The sequence below is a fragment of the Lampetra fluviatilis genome, chromosome 5 (assembly GCF_964198595.1).
Source record: "Lampetra fluviatilis chromosome 5, kcLamFluv1.1, whole genome shotgun sequence".
In the NCBI taxonomy this organism is placed as follows: domain Eukaryota; kingdom Metazoa; phylum Chordata; class Hyperoartia; order Petromyzontiformes; family Petromyzontidae; genus Lampetra; species Lampetra fluviatilis.
The window spans coordinates 21,551,534-21,574,280 of NC_136279.1; the positions used below are offsets into that span (position 1 = coordinate 21,551,534).

The 22,747-nt window shown below is 53.0% G+C and overlaps 1 protein-coding gene across 1 annotated transcript; it reads right to left on the reverse strand.

Annotated features, from left to right (window-relative positions):
* Window positions 1-1,378: 1,378 nt before the first annotated feature.
* On the reverse strand, window positions 1,379-21,317 carry LOC144932289 (ectonucleotide pyrophosphatase/phosphodiesterase family member 7-like). The gene is made up of 6 exons (XM_078856231.1): window positions 21,047-21,317; window positions 20,349-20,491; window positions 18,810-19,436; window positions 16,981-17,230; window positions 2,153-2,276; window positions 1,379-1,421 (listed from the first exon to the last, which is right to left on the reverse strand). Exons 1-6 carry the CDS (start codon window positions 21,315-21,317, stop codon window positions 1,379-1,381), a joined length of 1,458 nt encoding a protein of 485 aa, XP_078712357.1.
* Window positions 21,318-22,747: the final 1,430 nt, after the last annotated feature.

Genomic DNA, 22,747 nt, shown 5'->3' on the forward strand with positions numbered 1-22,747 from the left:
CAAAATGCCCATCATATAAAATTAGATTTGGCAAAAACCCTCCCATGAGAATTATTTTGGCCAGATCCAAGCTCTGAGCACTGCTCAGCAAAAATGTTGGCTTTGGTTGCCATCTGCTGAACGTATCGTCCAGAATCAGAGAATGGATGAGAGCTCATTTTAAAGGATCTCTGCAGTTCTTGAATATAACCTTCTAAAGGCTAATCTCTAACACGGGGTGATCCACTGCTTTTGTTGTGTTTAGTTTGTTGTCCTTCCGCGGCACCTCCGATTAGCCCGCATGGCTGCATACGTGATGCGAATGAAGTTAAATGTACATGTGTAGTGACATAGCGCTGACTGTTGGACAGCAGCAGCAACTGCAGGTGGGCACTTAGCGCACACTCCGCTGAGCAAATACGCGGGTGTGCCAGCAGGGCGGAGGAACTGGGGCAAGGGTCACGATAAACCTCGTGTGGAAGCCCCTGGAACCCTCTAGAGGGTTCGAGAAGAAAGGCGCGGCTAGGGCAGAGCCAAGCCTTGCCGAGGTGAATAAAAGCAGCAGAGAGCGAGAGCTCTGGGCCGCCGGTTCTGGGATTGGACTCGTCTCGTCGCCGCCCTCGTCACCGCCCTCGTCACCGCCGCCTTCGCCCGGGCATTGCGCGGCCGGACAGCGGTTGGCTGTTTCGGTCGATGCAGGCAGGGTCGTGTCGGGGACGGGTTGTGCGGCAGCGGGGTCGTGTGTGAGAGAGAGAGGGGGCCCAAGTGGTGGCGTGAGCTCGGCAACACCTCGTCTCCGGCTGACTGTGTGTGCGACGCCGACGACACTACACATACATGCTTCTCTGCAAGAGTTCCGAATTGACAAGTTGTCTTATGAAATGACATGAAATCCACAAAGGGAATACAATTATGAAAAAATATATACTTTTAACAAAGGATTACTAGTATTGTCTGAATGTGAGTAGAATAAGGTGGAAACAGACTAAAGAAACACTGCTGAATCCCATCATCATTGTGCTCTAGTCTTCCTTTAAAAGCCATCGGCAACTGCTGAATTGCTCAGGACAAATTACAAAACAATGTGCTTTACGGACAGGATTTTAATTACCATAAATCAACATAACCTTGCTCCTAGCAATTCAGTATAAAAATGCAAACGGATCACTCACTTAACACTTTTCAAAAATCAACATTCAGATACGTCGTTTAAAACATTTGACTTTGGGGGTAGATTTATATGAATAATATCTATCAGAACCATGAGGAAATTGAAGGCAGATAGATAGATACATACTTATATCTGATACTTATACGTGTGAATAGGAGTCCCTGATGTTGGGCCATTAACATGAATGCCAACCATCGATTCTCAATCCCACTGAAGACATACATGCTGCTACATCCGCGTGTTATGTGCCATCGTGGTCTTGTGCTTAGGCCTGTAAAATAAAATAAAAATGCAATGTAATATTTGAGTACAGTATCGACCAAGCCACACGTTATTGAATATAGCTTTAAAATACGACAACACACATTGATAAATTAAAGTGCTGTGTGTGCAAGACATGCTTTGGTTTATAAACAAACTACCCGCCCCCCTTTTCATTGACTACATACATGTTACTGTATTTCAACCACTTTATAAATTAGGCGAAGATTGCTGGGCTATCACCAGCACTCTAAATGTAGGTGTTTCCTTAAAGTCACTTGGTTCAATTGATTTCTACCTTACAAAAACATAGATTTTTTGCATTTGCAACGTAACTTTAAATCACAACATTCCTGAGTCAATGAATCGCTGAAGCATTCTAATCAACTATTTTTTTCCTCTGGTTCATTACTGGGGATTTATTTTTAGAGTGGCGGCCACCACGATCATCACCTTGCCTCCCGAAGACGGGAAACCCCAGAACAAACAAACCACGCCCCCCGCCTGGCTCGGCTGATGACGTCAATAACATAATAAAGACCCCGCCCTTAACTTCCCGTCCAGCGGCACACGTGGGAACAAGAGGCGAGATTAATTTATTTTCCCAAAACTATATTTGTTACTTGATTTGGTGAGTAAGCAAACAGATAATCGGTTGAGTAATAAAATTACTCGCATCAATAGCCCATCTCTGCGTTCAACAAGGATGCCATACGTGGCTATCAAACTTAAAGAGCTTACGCTTTGGTGGCTCTCTTCCAGGCTGAGTAGGCCAGCATTGCGACTAACGTGACAAAGAGGATGACGGTGATGACGAGCAAAGCGATCAGTCCCTCCTTGAGCCCGGGAGTTGTGGACCCCGAGTCTATAAAAGTCCAAAACACACACACACACATGGGTGAGGTAGTCAGTTTGGTCGGGTCAGAGAGGCAGTGGGCCGGGTTGGGGTGCGGTTCAGAAATATAAACCTCGCGCAGGACTCGACAGTTGTTAGCTCACTGTGCATGGCTCCAACTTGCTTAGCTGTTGAGATCTTATGAGATTTGCCACATTGCAGGGTGTCACGGCCATAGGGAGATAAGAGCGTATATTTTATCTCAGATTTTTTTGCCGAGTCATTAGTAGACTGGAGCGGGCATGTGACGAGTAAGCCACAGTCATATCAAGAGGTAACACTGGTTACAATGCACTGCTTACAATGAACTGGTTACAATGCACTGGTTACAATGCACGGGTTACAATGAACTGGTTACAATGCACTGGTTACAATGCACTGGTTACAATGCACTGGTTACAATGCACGGGTTACAATGAACTGGTTACAATGAACTGGTTACAATGCACTGGTTACAATGCACTGGTTACAATGCACGGGTTACAATGCACTGGTTACAATGCACTGGTTACAATGCACTGGTTACAATGCACTGGTTACAATGCACTGGTTACAATGCACTGGTTACAATGCACTGGTTACAATGAACTGGTTACAATGAACTGGTTACAATGAAATGGTTACAATGCCCTGGTTACAATGCACGGGTTACAATGCACTGGTTACAATGCACTGGTTACAATGCACTGGTTACAATGCACTGGTTACAATGAACTGGTTACAATGCACGGGTTACAATGCACTGGTTACAATGCACGGGTTACAATGAACTGGTTACAATGCACTGGTTACAATGCACGGGTTACAATGCACTGGTTACAATGCACGGGTTACAATGAACTGGTTACAATGAACTGGTTACAATGCACGGGTTACAATGAACTGGTTACAATGAACTGGTTACAATGCACTGGTTACAATGCACTGGTTACAATGCACGGGTTACAATGCACTGGTTACAATGCACGGGTTACAATGAACTGGTTACAATGAACTGGTTACAATGCACGGGTTACAATGAACTGGTTACAATGAACCGGTTACAATGCACTGGTTACAATGAACTGGTTACAATGAACCGGTTACAATGCACTGGTTACAATGCACTGGTTACAATGCACTGGTTACAATGCACTGGTTACAATGAACTGGTTACAATGAACTGGTTACAATGAAATGGTTACAATGCACTGGTTACAATGCACGGGTTACAATGCACTGGTTACAATGCACTGGTTACAATGCACTGGTTACAATTGAAGTATTGGAAAATGACGGCAGGAAACTCCTTGACGGGAACACACTTCTTTTATTAAATCTTGACTCGTAACAATACAACGCGTGGCCTCTCTTCTCACAATGCGCTTCTCTTGACTCTGGATTCTGTGCTGCCGGCTCTATGTGCCTCGTGTAGACTCCGCGCCTCGGCTACACTCCTCTCTCGCCTCGTGTAGACTCTGCGCCTCTGCTACACTCTCCACTCGCCTCGTGTAGACTTTGCATCTCCCTCTGGCTACACCGTATGCATACTCGGCTCGTGTAGACCTTTCTCTCTCGCTGGCTACACCGTATGCATACTCGGCTCGTGTAGACCTTTCTCTCTCGCTGGCTACACACTATACATTACTCAGCTCGTGTAGACCTTTCTCTCTCGCTGGCTACACACTATACATTACTCAGCTCGTGTAGACCTTTCTCTCTCGCTGGCTACACACTATACATTACTCAGCTCGTGTAGACCTTTCTCTCTCGCTGGCTACACACTATACATTACTCAGCTCGTGTAGACCTTTCTCTCTCGCTGGCTACACACTATACATTACTCAGCTCGTGTAGACCTTTCTCTCTCGCTGGCTACACACTATACATTACTCAGCTCGTGTAGACCTTTCTCTCTCGCTGGCTACACACTATACATTACTCAGCTCGGGTAGACCTTTCTCTCTCGCTGGCTACACACTATACCTTACTCTCTCGCTACTCTCCATTACTCTCCTCTCCGGGCTCTATCTCTGCACCTTCGTCTTCATTCTTAGATGGTTCCACTTCTGCCCCCCTGCTCCTCTGTGCATCACCTTATATACCCCTTCTTCCCGGGAGACGGAGCGGATGCGGACCTCAACGTCGGCACCGCTCCTCAGTTACCCAATCCCCACGCGCTATCCCTACGATCCGGTTCCGCTCAGCGCGTGTTTCCACTCCCCGACCAATCACACCGCGCTGCTACCCGATCACTCCCTCTGGGCGCGTCACCGGCACACAGCCAATCAGCAGCACTACCCCCACCCGCGCACTGACGCCTGCTCCTCCCCGTCAGCGCGCGTCACCACACACACACCCGTACATACGCGCTGGCACACGACATATACACCCAGCGCGTATCACCACTACATCACCCCCTCCCACATAGCTCGCAGCCGGCCCGGCTGCTAACAACAACCAACCGCGACGATAAAACGACAACCAACAAAAAAAAAACCCCGTAACCCCCCGAGTGTGCCCCGTAACATAACACAACAACAACAACAAGAATAACTATGTACAGATTGACAATGAACCCGAAAAGTCAACAATAACACGATACGAGCAAATTCGAAACGAACGCGCCCCACGTCCCTGCGACTACACGCAGTGACGAGGCGCTCCAACTGCCCCGACTCCTCACGAGGCAGGTCATGCAAAGTAGCACGACCTGGCGCGAGTCCGTCTGGCTGGTCCATCGTATGGGGCGGGACACTGACGACCGTCCGGCGGTTCCGGCTGCTCCAGACGGCGCGGAACGGGCCTGAAAGGGCCGGCCCCGCCGCGGAGATCCGGCCGCCGGTGATCGGCAGCTGTCAGTTCCGAGACACCTGGGAGCAGATCAGGCGAAGATACGTGTGGATCAGGCAGAGACATTTCCCCCTCTGGGTCGCCGGTCACGTCACACGCCCGGCCATCACGACACAAGGGGAGGCCATATGGAGGCGAGAACGGTTTCAGTCGGGAGGGGTGAACGTACCACCGGCGCTTTCCCCACTTTATCTGAACGCACTGGGGCCGTGCAACGCGCACGACCTCCACGGGTCCCCTCCACGGTCTCAACAATTTAGGCGACGTAGCCAAGGGTGCCTGAGGGCAATGCAGCCAGGCCCTGTCACCTGGTTTCCATTCGTGCATGGACACCTTCCGTGCCCGCAACCGTTCATTAGCAATTTGGCGAGCCCGCGAATTAAGCCGCGCGGCCTCCCTTGCCTCTGTCAGCTTGTGAATATTAAACTTAATATGTTCTGCCAAATTAGAATTAGTTCGTGGAGCGGACAGGCCAAGTTGCGTTTGTATTGGCGGGTCAGCTTCCCGACCGTACATCAAATAGAATGGGGAAAACCCCGTAGCTGCATGGGGGGCCATTCTATACGCGGCAAGGACTCCCGGGACCTGCAGGTCCCAATCTACATGTGCCTCGCACACCTGCTGGCACAGCATGGAAGTCAAGGTTTTGTGGAGTCTCTCCACCATCCCGTCAGTCTGCGGGTGGTACGGGGAGGTACGCACCTTCTTGGTACCCAACAGATCGCACACCTCTTGCAACAATTTACTCGAAAATTTTTTACCTTGGTCGGTCAGCAGGCGTTCGGGAGCCCCCTTGTCCAGGACATAGCCCTGGACGAAGGCATCCGTCACAGCCGCTGCCGACTGGTTAGCGAGAGGCCACGCCATAGGCCATCGGGTAAAGTATTCGACCCCCACTAACAAATATTTATTCCCTCTCGGCGTGACTGGGAAGGGCCCCAAAATATCGAGTGCAACGAGCTCGTTGGTACGCGAGACCTGAATAGATTGCAGCGGTGGATTAGCTGCCACGGCCGGTGGTTTACGCCTGGCGCACTCAACGCACCCCTTCAGAATATGCACCACATCACTTCCCATTCCCGGCCAGTAATAGTCACGCTGAAGCAGGGCAAGCGTCTTATTAACTCCCAAGTGCAAGAGGCGTTCGTGTGCCGCCAAGACAACCCTCCCCCTCACAGCGGAAGGCACCACGAGTGCGTTCCGCCGGGACAAACTGTCCCATTTCAATAACACGCCCCGCTCAAGTACATAGGAGCCGGTACGCTCCTGGTCCCCCTCGGGACCCCCAACCTTGCGGCGCAATGCTAGCAGCGAGCTGTCCGCCATCTGGAGGCGGCCCCATTCGCTGAGCGACAGCGAGAGCAGCGAGTCCCGACCCTGAGAGGCAGTGGAATCATCCCCGATCGGTGCGCCCACTGTCGCAGCCAGTGCCCCCATCTCCCCCGCAAGCGTCGGTTTACAGCGCGCCGATCCCGACAAACACGCGCATTCATCACAAGGCAACAACCGCGACAAGCAATCGGCATTCGTGTGTCGCAACCCCTTACGGTACGTAGTCGTAAACTGATAGTCCTGGAGGACTTCCAACCAACGCGACAACTGGCCCGAGGGCTGGGCGACCCTCAATGAATACTGTAGCGCCGCGTGGTCCGTTCGGACTGTAAAGTGACGACCATAAAGATATGGCCTAAACTGCTGCACAAAAAAAACAATGGCAAGCAGCTCGCGACGGGTGACACAGTAGCGCTGCTCCGCCGGAGACAACACCCTACTACCGTAGGCGACAACTCTTTCGACACCCCCAACGACTTGGGATAGCACCCCCCCAATGCCCGTGTTGCTAGCATCCGTGTCCAGCAAAAAGGGACTGGCAAAATCGGGATAACACAAGGGTGGGGCACCCACCAAGGCGTCCCGGAGGGAGCGAAACGCGGCCTCCTCCTCCGGTCCCCATTTGAACTTCACTCCCTTCGCCGTTAGAGCGTGCAAGGGTTTTGCAATAGTGGCGAAGTGCTCAACGAACCGCCGATAATAAGAAGCAAACCCGATGAAACTACGCACGTCAGAAACGGACGTAGGTGTCGGCCACGAACCGACACAATCCGTCTTCGCGGGATCGGTGGAGATCCCCGAAGAATCGACAATGTGACCCAAGTATCTAACGGACCTACGAAGGAGGTGACATTTGGCCGGTTTAAATTTCAACTTAGCCGATCGCATTCGCAAGAACACCCCTCTCAATCGCCGGAGGTGTTCCTCAAACGTTTTACTGAAAACAATGACATCGTCCATATAAATCAAGCATGTATCCCACTGCAAGCCCGACAAAACCAGCTCCATAAGTCGCTGAAACGTCGCTGGAGAGGAGTGAAGTCCCATGGGTAACCGGTTAAACTGGAACAGCCCCCCTGGAGTCCGAAATGCTGTCTTAGGTTTCGACTCTTCGTCGAGCGGCAACTGCCAAAACCCCGATAACAAATCAAGAGTCGAAAAATATCGCGCACCAGACAATGCATCGAGGGACTCATCCATCCTGGGGAGCGGATACGCGTCAGCCACAGAGATCTTATTCAGGCGACGGAAATCAACGCAGAATCGCAGGGACCCGTCCTGCTTCTTAACCAGCACAATAGGCGCTCCCCACGGGCTAGAGGAGGGCGAAATAATATCGGCTTCTAGCATATCGTTAACAGCCGACTGAACATGTTCCTTCTCCACGGGACTCAGTCGGAAGGGATTTAGCCTGACCGGCGCCGCATCGCCCGTTTCAATGTGATGGTGCAACAAATCCGTGCACCCAATGTCATACTTATGTTTACTGAATACATCAGAGAATTCAATGAGCAACTCGCGCAGCGCACCCAACTGCGCCGCCGACAAATCGTCCGAGGCGGCACATAACGAATGGACCCACTCAAGGTCTTCCCTTGGCTCAACGTTCCGCGCGGGGCTCGAGCCCACCTGCGCAACCAACCCATCATCCCCAGGGACCTGCGCCGCGTGAGCCAGCACGGTGCCCTGCGGAATGACAGCTGGTCGCGACCCCGCGTTCAAAACCATCACAAACGGATCCCTGTCAGCCCGCACCAAAGTGTGAGCCACCGATAAATCAAGACCCCCGACAGCCTTGTTAGAAGGACCCAAAAGCATACTCTGTCCCGAAACCTCCCTCACCCATGGTTTCCGCAACCGGAGGGGAATCAACATCTGTGAACCCGGGGGCACTTGCACTGTCTGCGTCGCCACCGCTTGTATCGTAGCGCACGCCGTCCGAATGTCAGTAGGGCCCGTCAAAAATGAAATCCGGCGACCCGATGGCAGTTCAATGCATCGTTGATCGATAAGAATTTTAATGGGCATTTTAGCCAAAAAGTCAGTGCCCAAAAGACACGGAACTGCCAAAGAAGACGAAACGAAAACGGGTCCCGACAATTTGATATCTCCAATGCAAATGGACGCCCTAACCTGACCGATAATGCCCAACGATCCCCCGTTAGCGGCGTAAAATGGCACATCCACTGGAAGCAGCGGACGACATTGGACCGGAAGAATATTATAAATGAGGTCCGATATAATAGTTGCCGATGCCCCCGTGTCCACTAACACCCTAATCTCAACCCCATCAATAGATCCCGTAACAACGGACGAACCCGCCGAAGCAGCCACAATTCTATGCCCCAATTCCGCCCATTCAATGTCTCCCTGGTCCCGGCCGAACCCCCCTCGCCGAACCGAATCCCCGAACCTTAACCGGCCCTCCTCCGCCGCAACGCGGCGTCCCATGTGTGCCGAATAAACAGGCCGAGCGTGTGAGGTGCCGCGACTTGCCGGGGATTGTAGAGATGACTTGGGCTCTCGGTCGTCGTCCAGCCGAGCTCCCATGGCGCGCTGCCGCGGAGCGCGGCACCCGGACGCCACGTGGCCCCGGAGGCCGCAGTTATAGCACGTGACGAGGGTCGGAGTAGATCTTGGTTGCTCCGACTTTCGGCCCGATCGCAGAGGCGACCGGGCCCCCGGCCTCCAGTCCCCTGGTCGTCCCGTGGCGAACGCCTCCTCTCGTGGGCTGACGACTTGGGGTTCGGCGACCACCAAACCCGGGGCTGCGACGACAGCAGCGTTGCAACCAACGCCTTGCTTCCGTTGTAGGGCCTCGTGCGCTTGAATACTCGTGGCGACTCTCAAAGAAGAAATATCAATCTCGTCAGCTGTGTTGATAGGGACCCCCAGGTCCTGCGCCAACTTGAGCAGCTGCTCCAAAACCATCGCGTCTTGGCCCTCCTCGTCCATCCGAGGGAACGCAGCATCAGCAAGAGCCAGCAACGCCGTGCGATAGGCCAGCGCGGTCTCCGTGGCCGTTTTCCGTCTTGCGTAGAACTGGTGGCGGCACGTAGAGGGAGGCCCGTAGACCCTGGCCAACAACCCCAGCGCATCCTTCAGCGTGGAGCGGTCCGACTTCCGTGCAGCCCTGAAGGCCGCGAGCGCATCGTCGTCCAGCATGGCGGGCAATGCCCGCAGCGCCGTAGCATCGGACCACGCTGACATCTCTTGATGGGCCAAAAACCTTCGCTGAAATTGGCCCCAGTCTCCGCCTTCCGCCTTGAAGGCTGACAACGTGGGCAGGCGCTGCTGAAAAATGAAGTCATCCGCCTCGTGGTTCCTCTCCGCCTGTCCGTCGGTGTCTAAGATGGCGGCTCCAGCAGCAGACGTAAGATGGCGGACCCCCTCGCGCGCTGATGACGTCGATGCGCGCGCTTGGGAACCCACCACCACGTGGCGCTCGCCGTTCCCGCCAAAAGTAGGCCCAGGCGCAATGGCGGGAATCCCCCATTCGTTTTGGCGGGAATCTGCGGGGCGACCTTGTAAAATGTCCCCCACCGTCCCCGCTCCTCCCGACGAGCTGATCTCCGCCAAGATGGACGCGGCGGCGAGCAGCAGCTCCGCCAGTCGGGAGTGCGCCTCACGAAGCCCGGCGTCTGTCCCCGGTCGCTCGGCCGGCGCCGTCGACGGACCCTGCAGCGTGGGCAAGTCCTCTTCCTCACCCCCCGCCACCAGCGGCCCCGAGTCGTCCAGGTCTTCCTCGCGGTCAATCCCGTGGGTCCTACGGGTCTTCATCGTCTCCATACTTGGAAGCCCGTTTCACTTCTGACGCCAGATGAAGTATTGGAAAATGACGGCAGGAAACTCCTTGACGGGAACACACTTCTTTTATTAAATCTTGACTCGTAACAATACAACGCGTGGCCTCTCTTCTCACAATGCGCTTCTCTTGACTCTGGATTCTGTGCTGCCGGCTCTCTGTGCCTCGTGTAGACTCCGCGCCTCGGCTACACTCCTCTCTCGCCTCGTGTAGACTCTGCGCCTCTGCTACACTCTCCACTCGCCTCGTGTAGACTTTGCATCTCCCTCTGGCTACACCGTATGCATACTCGGCTCGTGTAGACCTTTCTCTCTCGCTGGCTACACCGTATGCATACTCGGCTCGTGTAGACCTTTCTCTCTCGCTGGCTACACACTATACATTACTCAGCTCGTGTAGACCTTTCTCTCTCGCTGGCTACACACTATACATTACTCAGCTCGTGTAGACCTTTCTCTCTCGCTGGCTACACACTATACATTACTCAGCTCGTGTAGACCTTTCTCTCTCGCTGGCTACACACTATACATTACTCAGCTCGTGTAGACCTTTCTCTCTCGCTGGCTACACACTATACATTACTCAGCTCGTGTAGACCTTTCTCTCTCGCTGGCTACACACTATACATTACTCAGCTCGTGTAGACCTTTCTCTCTCGCTGGCTACACACTATACATTACTCAGCTCGGGTAGACCTTTCTCTCTCGCTGGCTACACACTATACCTTACTCTCTCGCTACTCTCCATTACTCTCCTCTCCGGGCTCTATCTCTGCACCTTCGTCTTCATTCTTAGATGGTTCCACTTCTGCCCCCCTGCTCCTCTGTGCATCACCTTATATACCCCTTCTTCCCGGGAGACGGAGCGGATGCGGACCTCAACGTCGGCACCGCTCCTCAGTTACCCAATCCCCACGCGCTATCCCTACGATCCGGTTCCGCTCAGCGCGTGTTTCCACTCCCCGACCAATCACACCGCGCTGCTACCCGATCACTCCCTCTGGGCGCGTCACCGGCACACAGCCAATCAGCAGCACTACCCCCACCCGCGCACTGACGCCTGCTCCTCCCCGTCAGCGCGCGTCACCACACACACACCCGTACATACGCGCTGGCACACGACATATACACCCAGCGCGTATCACCACTACACAATGAACTGGTTACAATGCACGGGTTACAATGCACTGGTTACAATGAACTGGTGCATTGAGTTGTGCGCCTTTTGGCGTCATCTGGTCCAACACCATGTGAGACTAGGCTCTAAGAAAAGCTGTCTCGGGTGTGGACCAATCAATTTCAAGGACAGTGCATACATTATCAGAGTTTGCATTCTGACCGCAGGTATTGTGGTCAATGCAAACATGACTCCTTGTCAAAAAAGGTGTCAGTTTTGTTGCTAGATAAAAGTGTACAAAAACAATTATCAAGTTTTGTTTGGTTAGATCGCCTATCATTAAACCCGCCACCACCCGACACAGCCAATTAGTAAGGTTTGTCACGTAAACAAAACGTGACAATTAGTTACTACTTCAGCACAGCGTTGTGTTGTTGGTGAGTAAACCCACAACATTTACAAGTCGAGCACGACGTTGATATTCACGGAATCTAATCCAACAAAAATTAACCCGTAAAAACAAAGTTTTTCACTATAAATCCTTTATATGCGTGGCGGCTAGAGTCCTCTCGTCCTTTGGCTTGAGATGGCTGCCACTCATGGGTCAGATTATTGCCTGCCACCATTAAGCAATTGGTAATTAAATATTTAAAAAAAAATCCTAAAATGTTGAAAATTTAGGAAAAAAAATTTCACGAAAATAAATTGTCACGCACAACGAATCTGTGTGCAAAATGTCAGCTCGATTGGATCACGGGAAGTGGGTTAAAAAACGACCGAAAGATTTGCACGGTCGTAAGCGTGCAAGCAAGTGAACTTAATATAAAGGATTTTAAAAAAAGCGTCTATTATGGATAATATCGATCGCGAAAGCCTAAGTGTTCAACATACACAGGCAAGTTTTCGGACGATGAGCAATGTGATGGTGGACGTGTAATATCTTCAATAATGGCGGGAGACGAGTTGACGGGGCAGCACTTATTTATTCACAATGGTTGCACAGTGACAGGCACAACCGAGATAACGCCTATGCTACGCGTGCCTGGCTCGGCCACGCACTCAGTCACTCCCGTAGGGTACGCGTGCCTAACTCTGCCTTGCACTCAGGCTCTCCGGCTACGCTCTCCCCACGGGGAGCTATCAGACCCCTACTCGCGCCCGGCTCGGCCACGCACTCAGTCTCCCCCGTAGGGTACGCGTGCCTAACTCTGCCTTGCACTCAGGCTCTCTGGCTACGCTCTCCCCACGGGGAGCTATCAGACCCGCCTTGCCAGGCCACGGGTCTCGACCACTGAGTTACACAGCCCGGCCCTTACAAGGGTCCCAGGGCCTATCTCTTCCTCCATCTTCTGTCTTCGCCAGTTACCAACTCCCCGAGTGCCTCCGCGCATCGCCTTACATAGCCCTCCGCTCCAGGGGGCGGGGCCTATGCGGACCGCGATGTGGGCACCCACCTGCGGACCGTGATGTAGCCACCCACCACGCACTGTCTCACGATCCTCCCTGCCAGCACGTATCACCACAACATCACCCCCTCCCACATAGCTCGCAGCCGGCCCGGCTGCAAAAAAAACCTCTCCACGTGTGCGCCCCGTAACATCAACACAACACAACACAACCGCAATAAACCCGAACATTAACAGTAATAAAAACGAACATATGTACACACCGATGAGTAAACCGAATAAAGTGTTTACAAGAATGACGTGTCCAGCGTCTCCTTGACCCCCTGGTCCCCCCCTCCCACTCGCCCCTTGAACGGAACATTAGAGCGGTTGGACGGACGGGGAAGCTGTGACGAGACGATTCGGCAGAACCGTCTGGTACCCCCCCCCCTTTTTCAGTCAGGAAAAGTGGCGTGACCTAGCGCGAGTCCGCCTGGCCGGTCCATCGTACGGGACGCGACGTGGTTGACCGTCCGGTGGCTCCGGCAGCCCAGGAAGGCACGGAGCAGGCTTTGAAGAACCGCACGTGCCTTGGGGATCCGGTAGCCGACGGTCGGCAGCCGTCAGTTCCAAGACACCTGGGAGCGGATCAGGCGGAGACATGTGAGGATCAGGCGGAGACATTTCCCTCCCCGAGTCGACGGCCACATCACATGCTCGGTCATCACGACATAAAGGAAGGCCACATGGTGCCGAGAATGGTTTCAGCCGGGAGGGGTGAACGTACCAACGGCGCTTACCCCATTTTATCTGAACGCACTGGGGTCGTGCAACCCGCACGACTTCCACGGGTCCCCGCCATGGCCTCAGTAGTTTAGGGGATGTAGCCAACGGCGCATGCGGGCAACGCAGCCAGGCCCTATCGCCCGGTTTCCATTCATGCACGTACACCTTTCGTGCACGTAACCGCTCATTAGCAATTTGGCGAGACCTCGAATTCAGCCTTGCAGCCTCCCGTGCCTCGGCCAGTTTCGCTATGTTAAATTTAATATGGTCGGCCAACTTGGATCTAAGGCCGCGGCTCGGGAATCCCCAGCTGGGCCTCCATGGGCGGATCGGCCTCCCGACCGTACATCAGATAAAATGGGGAAAACCCTGTAGCCGCATGGGGGGCCATCCTGTACGCGGCGAGGACACCAGGGACCTGCAAGTCCCAGTCAACCTGTGCCTCGCATACCTGTTGGCATAACATGGAAGTAATCGTTCTGTGGAGTCGCTCCACCATCCCATCAGTCTGTGGGTGGTACGGGGAGGTACGCACTTTTTTCGTACCCAAAAGGTCGCACACCTCATGCAGTAAAACGCTCGAAAAATGTTTTCCCTGGTCGGTCAGCAAGCGTTCGGGAGCACCCTTGTCCAAGACATAGCCCTGGACAAAGGCGTCCGCCACGGCCGCTGCCGACTGGTTGGCAAGCGGCCATGCCATGGGCCATCGAGTGAAGTATTCCACACCAACCAGCAGGTACTTGTTACCCTAGGCGTCACCGGAAAAGGCCCCAAGATATTCAGCGCAACGAGCTCGTTCGTGCGCAAGACCTGAATGGACTGTAGCGGTGGATTAGCCGCAACAGGCGGTGGTTTCCGTTGAGCGCACCCTACACACCCCTTAAGTATGTTGACCACATCGCTCCCCATCCCTGGCCAATAATAGTCCCGCTGGAGCAGAGCGAGCGTTTTGTTAACTCCCAGATGCAAGAGGCGTTCGTGTGCAGCCAGAACAACTCTGCCCCGCATAGCAGAAGGCACGACAAGCGCGTGTCGCCGGGACATACTGTCCCATCTCATGAGCAGGCCCTGTTTAAGCACCCAGGAGCCGGCTCCCTTCTGACCTTCCTCGGGACCCCCTGCCCTATGACGCAACGCAAGTAGGGAGCTGTCAGCCATTTGGAGTCGGCCCCACTCAACGAGAGACAACGAAAGTAGCGAGTCCTCGCCCGCAGGAGCAGCGGGGACATCGTCCCGCGGTGCATTTGCGGCCGCGACCAACTCACCCCCGGGGACAGCGACATGCGGCTTACAGCGCGCCGACCCCAGAAAACACGCACATTCGGAACGAGGCGACAACCGCGACAGGGCATCCGCGTTGGTGTGGCGCAACCCCTTACGGTAACTGGTCGTAAATTGGTAGTCCTGGAGGACCTCCAACCACCGTGATAATTGGCCCGAAGGTTGGGCGACCCGCGGCCCATGTGTGACGTGTATGTGGACCGAGCATGTGTGGTGCCGCGACTTGCCGGGGGTAGTTGAGACAACTTTGGGCCTTGGTCGTCGTCCAGCCGAGGTCCCATGGCGCACTGACGCGGAGCACGGCACCCGGACGCCACGTGGCCCCGAAGGCCGCAGTTGTAGCACGTGACGAGGGACGTCGCAGGTTTCGGTTGCTCCAGCTTGCGGGTCGATCGCAAAGGCGAACGACCCCCCGACCTCCAGTCCCCCGGTCGCGCTGTAGCGAATGCCTCCTCTCGAGGCCGAATGACTTGGGGGTCGGTGTCCACCGGGGCAGGAGTTGAGACCGCGGCAGAAGCGCAGACGACCGCCCGCTTCCGTTTGAGGACCTCATGTGCCTGGATGCTCGTTGCAACCTGCAACGAACAAATGTCCACCTCGTTCGCCGTGTTGATGGGGACCCCCAGGTCCTGAGCTAACGCCAGCAGCTGTTCCATCACCATGGCATCCTGCCCCTCCTCGTCCATGCGAGGGAAGGCGGCGTCCGCGAGAGCAAGCAGCGCTGTGCGGTAGGCGAGCGTAGTCTCCGTGTCCCCCTTTCGTCGCCCATAGAACTGGTGGCGGCAGGCCGAGGGTGGTCCATACACCTTGGCCATAAGGCCCAGTGCGGCCTTGAGTGTGGAGCGGCCCGATCTCGGGGTGGACCTGAAGGCCGCGATCGCGTCGTCGTCCAGCATTGCAGGCAGTGCCCGTAGCGCCGTAGCGTCGGACCACCCCGACATTTCTTGATGGGCGAGGAATCTCCGCTGGAAGGCGCCCCAGTCACCCCCCTCAGCTTTGAAGGCCGTCAACGTGGAAGTCGCTGTTGAAACACCAGGTCGTCCTCCGACAGGTGATTTTCCCGCGCTGCGCCGTTGGTATGGGAAATGGCGGCCCCTTCCACGGGTGGTTCATGGCTGCCCGTGGCGCGCGCCGATGACGTGAGCGGCGGAGAGTGGAGGTCCCCGGTCACATGTCGCTCGCGATTCCCGCCAATTGATGGGCGCTCCGTAAAAATGGCGCCATTTTCAAAGTCAGTGGCGCGAAGCGCATTTTGGCGGGAATCTCCCCCGCGACTCTTTTCGACGCCCGTCGTCGTCCTTCCACCTCCCGACGTGGTGATCTCCGCCAAAATGGACGCCGTGGCGAGTAGCAGCTCCGCCAGTCGAGAGTGCGCATCCTGGAGTCCGGTGTCGGACCCCAGTGGAGCGTCGGGAGTCCCCGAAAGGTTCTGTGGTGTCGGCATCTCCTCTTCCTCTCCTCCCGATGCTCGCTGTCCCGATTCGTCGTGGTCGTCCTCCCGGTCACGCTCATGAGTCCGATGAGTCTTCCTGGTATCCATAACTTGAAGACAGTTTCACTTCTGACGCCAGTTGTAATATCTTCACTAATGGCGGGAGACGAGTTGATGGGGCAGCACTTATTTATTCACAATGGTTGCACAGTGACAGGCACAACCGAGATAACGCCTATGCTACGCGCGCCCGGCTCGGCCACGCACTCAAGTCTCCCCCGTAGGGTACGCGTGCCTAACTCTGCTTTGCACTCAGGCTCTCCTGCTACGCTCTCCCCACGGGGAGCTATCAGACCCGCCTTGCCAGGCCACGGGTCTCGACCACTGAGTTACACAGCCCGGCCCTTACAAGGGCGTCGGGCCGTGAATCCCAAGGCCTCGCATCTGAGCCTCACAGAACCCCGGCCCTTACAAGTGCAGCGGGGCTAGGGGTACCAGGGCCTATCTCTTCCTCCGTCTTCTGTCTTCGCCGGTTACCAACTCCCCGAGTGCCTCCACGCATCGCCTTACATAGCTCTCCGCTCCAGGGGGCGGGGCCTATGCGGACCGCGATGTGGGCACCCGCCTGCGGACCGTGATGTAGCCACCCACCACGCGCTGTCTCACGATCCTCCCTGCCAGCACGTATCACCACTACAGACGTACCCTCTGAGCCATCCCCGCCGTCGCCGACCGAGTCGACGAGCATGTCCCGTGTGAAGGCGAGGGAGCCGTTGTGCGGCTCGGGCTGCACCCCGAGCAGGTCGCACATGAGCGCGTACACGTGCACGCTGGCGAATGGCTCCGCCACGTAGCCCCGGCGGAAGCGAGGTCCGAAGGCGCGGAAGATGGTCCACATGTCGGGCACCTCGTTGTCGTAGCCGTGGTCGCCCTTGTTGAACTGGAATATCAGCCTCTGTCCGGGCGGCGGGGGGGGCGGGTGGTGTGAAACCACACGAACGCGAGGCACGTTTACGTAGCTGACATGCGGTCTCATTGGCTCCATTTGGGCTGGGTCCAAAAAAACTAATGGGCCGGTGAGGAAGAATCTTTGGGGATGCCGAATATGGGACTTAATGCCATCTGAGAGCATAAATAAGCAATGAAGTGTACGCATAAGAGGTACTAAAATATTTTGTTTGCCAGATGCCAGTGTCGGCTCCTGCAAAATCTCTCAGGGGGGGCAAATGTCTGGATGATTGATAAGGATAAGGTCCACCCATGCAATGGATAAATTAACAGCTTAAGCATGTAAAGGCAACTTCACTTCTTTAATATTAATGAAAAATAAAGTGACTCTTACAATACATCTTGTTGGTTTCTATACTCACTATTAAAACAAACCACTCAAGTTTCTTTCATTAAAGATTCCACTAGGTGGCAACAAATTATATTGTTAGATGAAACGTGCTTACGTATGATGAGGTAAGCACGTATGATGACGTAAGCACGTTAGGGCGAGCCCTCCCGGAAGCCATAGAGAATGCATTGCAGCGCCCCCGTTCGAAAAAAAACATCTTTGAATGTAAGTCTATGGGACCACTCGGGGCGATTCTCAGCTGGAGGGAAATCGCCCAAAAAGAGGCGGTACTCCACAGAACGTAGCATGACGCTGATTGGACTATATCCAGAGGCACAGTGACGGCTAGCGTGACTCTGTGGTTGAATGACATTGGTGGTGCGTCGCCCAATCGCCCTAATGAAGAAACCGCCCCTGCCAGATGCGTAACAATAACAACATTCATCGTTCGCCACCTAAGTCACGGTCATGTCTCCAAGGCGCTTGTGCCAGGCTAGGTACACCTTGAGGCACGTAAAGTGGCAGGAGGTCACGGGGCAGACCCATGTGTTATGAGTTGACTGAGATGACCGTGCCTAACCACTGTGCCAACATACTAACGTATTGTGTTTACCTGCCTGCAATTGGGATCGTTGCTGTGAGCAAGAAGGGGGGGGGAGCGGGGGACAGGGGAAGGGGGAGTTTGGTCTCCTGGCTCCACCAAATGGGGTTTAACAATACACCACTCAATACATACATATTTACGTGTGGTTAACCCCTCTCCGGGGATTGTGAGACATTCTACTTTCCGTGATGTTTTTTTTTATTGTACTTCAAAGGTGGCATCCCTGGAGTGTGGTAAGTTAAAGTGTAAATCGCGTGCAGAAAGTGTTGTGGGCATGGGTGTCAAGGCCCACATGCTATTATGACATTGTGGAGCACTTAGATTTTTAATTACACACTAATACTGTCATGACTTTTGCTACGTGATGGAAACTCCAGCAAATCCACTGCTGTGCTGTAATTTCTACGTTCTGAACGTCAATATCCTCACCTTCACCAAACCGCCATGACCAGTGTGGTAAAGTATGGCAAATCAACCATCCCCGACACACACACAAGTGGGGAGGAGACCTTGATCCAGCAGTGGATTGAAAAAACCTGTCTGTACAGGCAGAGGTGTACAATGATGTTTATCGTGGTGCGAATACTCAACCCCATTGACCACGTATCCAGGGTCTCCGTACACCAAGATGGGCAGGATGCGCTCGTGGTTGCGGTAGTGAAAGCGCTCTGGGAACTCTTCCTTCTTATAAACGTGCAGGTGTGGGTGGGCACCCTTCAGGTTCTGGTAAACTTCCTCCTCCTTCCCTTCCTTGGGCAGAAGCATGCCGGACGGTCCGTAGTCCACCAGGTCAAACTTGAGGTCTTCCTTGAAGTCGATGAAATTTGACAGCACAATTTCATCGATGTCCGGAGCTTTCCGAGTGGTGATCATGCCGTGGTCCGAGGTGATGATGACATTGAGGGTGTCCTTCAGTCCCCTCTTCTCGATGGCATCGACCAGGAAGCCGATGGTCTCGTCCACCTGCCGCACCATCGCCCGCCGCTCTTCCGTCTCCGGTCCGGATAAGTGACCGGTTAAGTCCGGCTCGCCGTAGTACAGGGCCACAAACTCCAGGCCGTCATTGACGAACCAGTCCATGACGATGCCAATGTTGAGACGCCACTCGGTCACGTTGTTGTATGGGTGATCAGCTTCTTCCGCCACGGATTTGAACGGTGTCTGGCCAGAGTAATTGACAGCTCCGCCGGGAAAGTGCAGCGATCCGGTCTTCAGACCCTGAATGGGAACCACGAAAAAACCTCTTCACGACAGCTTCCACGTGTCAACTTTCTGTAAGCCACTATGCATGTATGTATGTTGAACTTCTTTCGCAACGTTAAAGGGCGGTCTCCAAATATCTCAGTCAATATCTGTACTAGACTTAAAGCTTTCATGACTGCAGGAATTCACATTGTTTGGGTCTTTCGGTAAAGTCACGTAGATAGATTCAAAGAAAATAACAAAAATGACAACAAAAACTTCGACGTTTCGATCGCAACGACTGCTTGCGTTGCTATCGAAACGTCAGAGTTTTTCGTTATTTTCTTTGAACCTATCTACGTGACTTCACCAAAAGACCCAAATAACATAATATCTGTACTCTTTAAGGAGAATTCACTAAAACGACAGACTACTATTTATTTATCTATCTGTTACAAGACAGTGTTAATGACAAACATAATGAGATTCTTGTTTCTGATAGCACCGTGCGTAGTAACCAGCTGGTGCCAGTTTCAAGTGTAAGGATACTTATCTGACTTGCGCGATAAGCAGGATTATACGTGATCTTTATTGTGCAGTTTTACGAGTTCACTATGAAATTAAGTTCAAAGGCCTTCGCGTCTGTTTTTCATGTTCATTTTTATAAGTTTACTCACAATCTAAGCGATCTGTCTGAACAATTCTCAACACATAAAGCAAGGGGACAAAAAGCAGTATCTTAATCCTGGACTTGAACAGCGGCAGGGAGTCGAGAGCAGGGGATGCTGGAGGGGTAAGGATTTTCAGTCTGTGGGGCAGCAGAGGAGAATGAGCGACCGCCCTCTGAGCAAACGTTGACTTGGTGGCTTTGAAAGAACGCAAATTAAAGCATCCACGAACTAAAGCGTTTGGTGATTGGGTTCTCAAGAGCGTTAAAGGTAAAGATACCTGGTTCTGAGCCGTGATCCAGATGGGGATGGTTTGGTTCCACCACTCGGAGCGCAGTGTTGTTTTCTGAAAGTTGGCTTTTTCTCCGGTCTCCGGATTGAAGAGCATGTTGTGAATGACGCCGTGAGTCTCCGGGTGTCTCCCTTACACACGCACAGACCAAGGTGTGAAAGTTTAAGTAAATTGGGATTTTTGTTTTTAAATGACCGTCCATCATTTCCGTTCCCCGTTTCGCTCCTTTTTGGGTAGAGTTGTGAAACGTCGATTTGAGCTTGATTCCCAGCGGGATCAGCAATGGTCCTGAGTGCCATGCTGACAACGAGGGTGAAGAATATTAGAATCAACTCTCCCATAACTGACATGGCAATGTGGGAGGCCTTCATTAGGCTTTTAGGACCCTTGTAAGGCATGAAGTAGGATTAAGCTATCGCCTAGTTAAAATATGATATAGCATTCTTAATTTCATCAATAAAATAACATTTGTCATATGAATTAGGAAATTATAGGCGAGCATTTTAAATCAGTAAAGCAACGTTTTTATTTTCATGTTTATATTTCATCTATCTTTTCATGATGTATATCTAAAAGAAGAGACATTTATTTTCAAATCTCAACAAAGCAATGTACCCTTGGCAAATAATATAATATCTTATTACAAAGAAACCATTTGGCTCTGACTAAGCAGTGCTTAGCCGTACCAGTGACGAGGGTGAAGTGCGACGGGGATGTTATCGAGATGAACGGCGGCACCATGTATCGCGCCGCGACCCCAACGGTGCGCAGGTGGTCCAGGTTCGGGGTGTCCACGTCCGTGTCGTAGTCCCAGCGGAATCCGTCGAACGAGACGAGCAGCAGCTTCTGCCGCTGCCCTCTGTGCGACGGCAGCGCGCTCGATCCCGCGCACGCGACCCAGAGCACGAGCACCAGGAGCCAGCGCCCCGATCCCCGCTCTCCTCCCAGCGCCAGCATCGTCCTCAGAGGCTTGGAGGTTCTTCTTCGAGGACTGTGCAAGTGGCAATGCTTCTTTTGTCTACACACCACTGCCTTTTTGACACATATGCAATGGCTAATGGTAGGTGCAAAGTCTCACTCATATAGATAACAGAGATATGCCGTGTTCTTAAGGAAAACAATGGCTCAGTTGTTATGGTTATCGTCGACATGCCCGCGATCTTATTTTGGTCCTGACATAGGAATGCCAGACTTTTTCCCATGACGCTGGGAGGCAGTGTAGATGAGCAGATCCCAAATGCTTCGTTGGGCATGGAAATGCGTTTGGCTCTCAGCGGTACATCAAGTTTGAGTGCAGAAGCCCCGGGCTTTTGGAATTTGAGCTGATGAGACGTATGACATTTGGCAGGCGTTGATGAGGCATGTGAATGAACACCTGTGCCGGTGTGGATAACACAGCCGCCGTATCATCCTCGTGAGCCATCAGTTCGATGGCAATGGGAGGCCTTCGTACAGCCTGTGGGCCAATCTGCACGTGAACGAGCTAACTCCGAATGCTATGAGCCTGGCTGCTGTTTTGCACGAGGGCCCATGCCAATAGTGTTTGGTACACGGGCGTGACAACACCTGACAGACCACCGATACAATATGTGGAGCAAGCTCGTGCGCCTTTTGGCGTCATCTGGTCCAACACCATGTGATACTAGGCTCTAAGAAAAGCTGTCTCGGGTGTGGACCAATTAATTTCAAGGACAGTACATACATTATCAGAGTTGTGTTTTTTGTTTGCATTCTGATAACAGGTTTTGTGCTCAATGCAAACATGACTCCTCGTAAAAAAGGTGTCAGTTTTCTTGCCAGATAAAAGGGTAAAAAAACAATTATCATATTTTCCTACTGGCAAAGGAGGTTCCAATGGTGTAAATGCTTAGCCCGAGCTCTCATACTCTGATGGTGCATTGTCTTTGAGTTGTGCGCCTTTTGGCGTCATCTGGTCCAGCACCATGTGAGACTAGGCTCTAAGAAAAGCTGTCTCGGGCATGGACCAATCAATTTCAAGGACAGTGCATACATTATCAGAGTTGTGTTTTTGTATTGCATTCCGACCGCAGGTATTGTGGGCAATGCAAACATAACTTCTTGTAAAAAAGGTGTCAGTTTTGTTGCCCGATAAAAGGGTAAAAAACCAATTATCATATATATTATCATCACTGTTTTTGGTGGTTGCTTGTAGTGCAAATGCCCTGCTTTTTAAACATCTACATCTGTAAAGTTCTCCACCCCTACATCCCAACCGACTTTCTCCACACCACGGCCTCGGGCCTGCTCCTTGGCCCCATGAGCCACAGCTCGGCTATTGTTGGCCGCCCTATCAGTCACTACGCTCCCACACTCTGGAATTTCCTTACCCGGGCCACCTGGCGGTGGCACCTTTCCCCTGTCTCGGC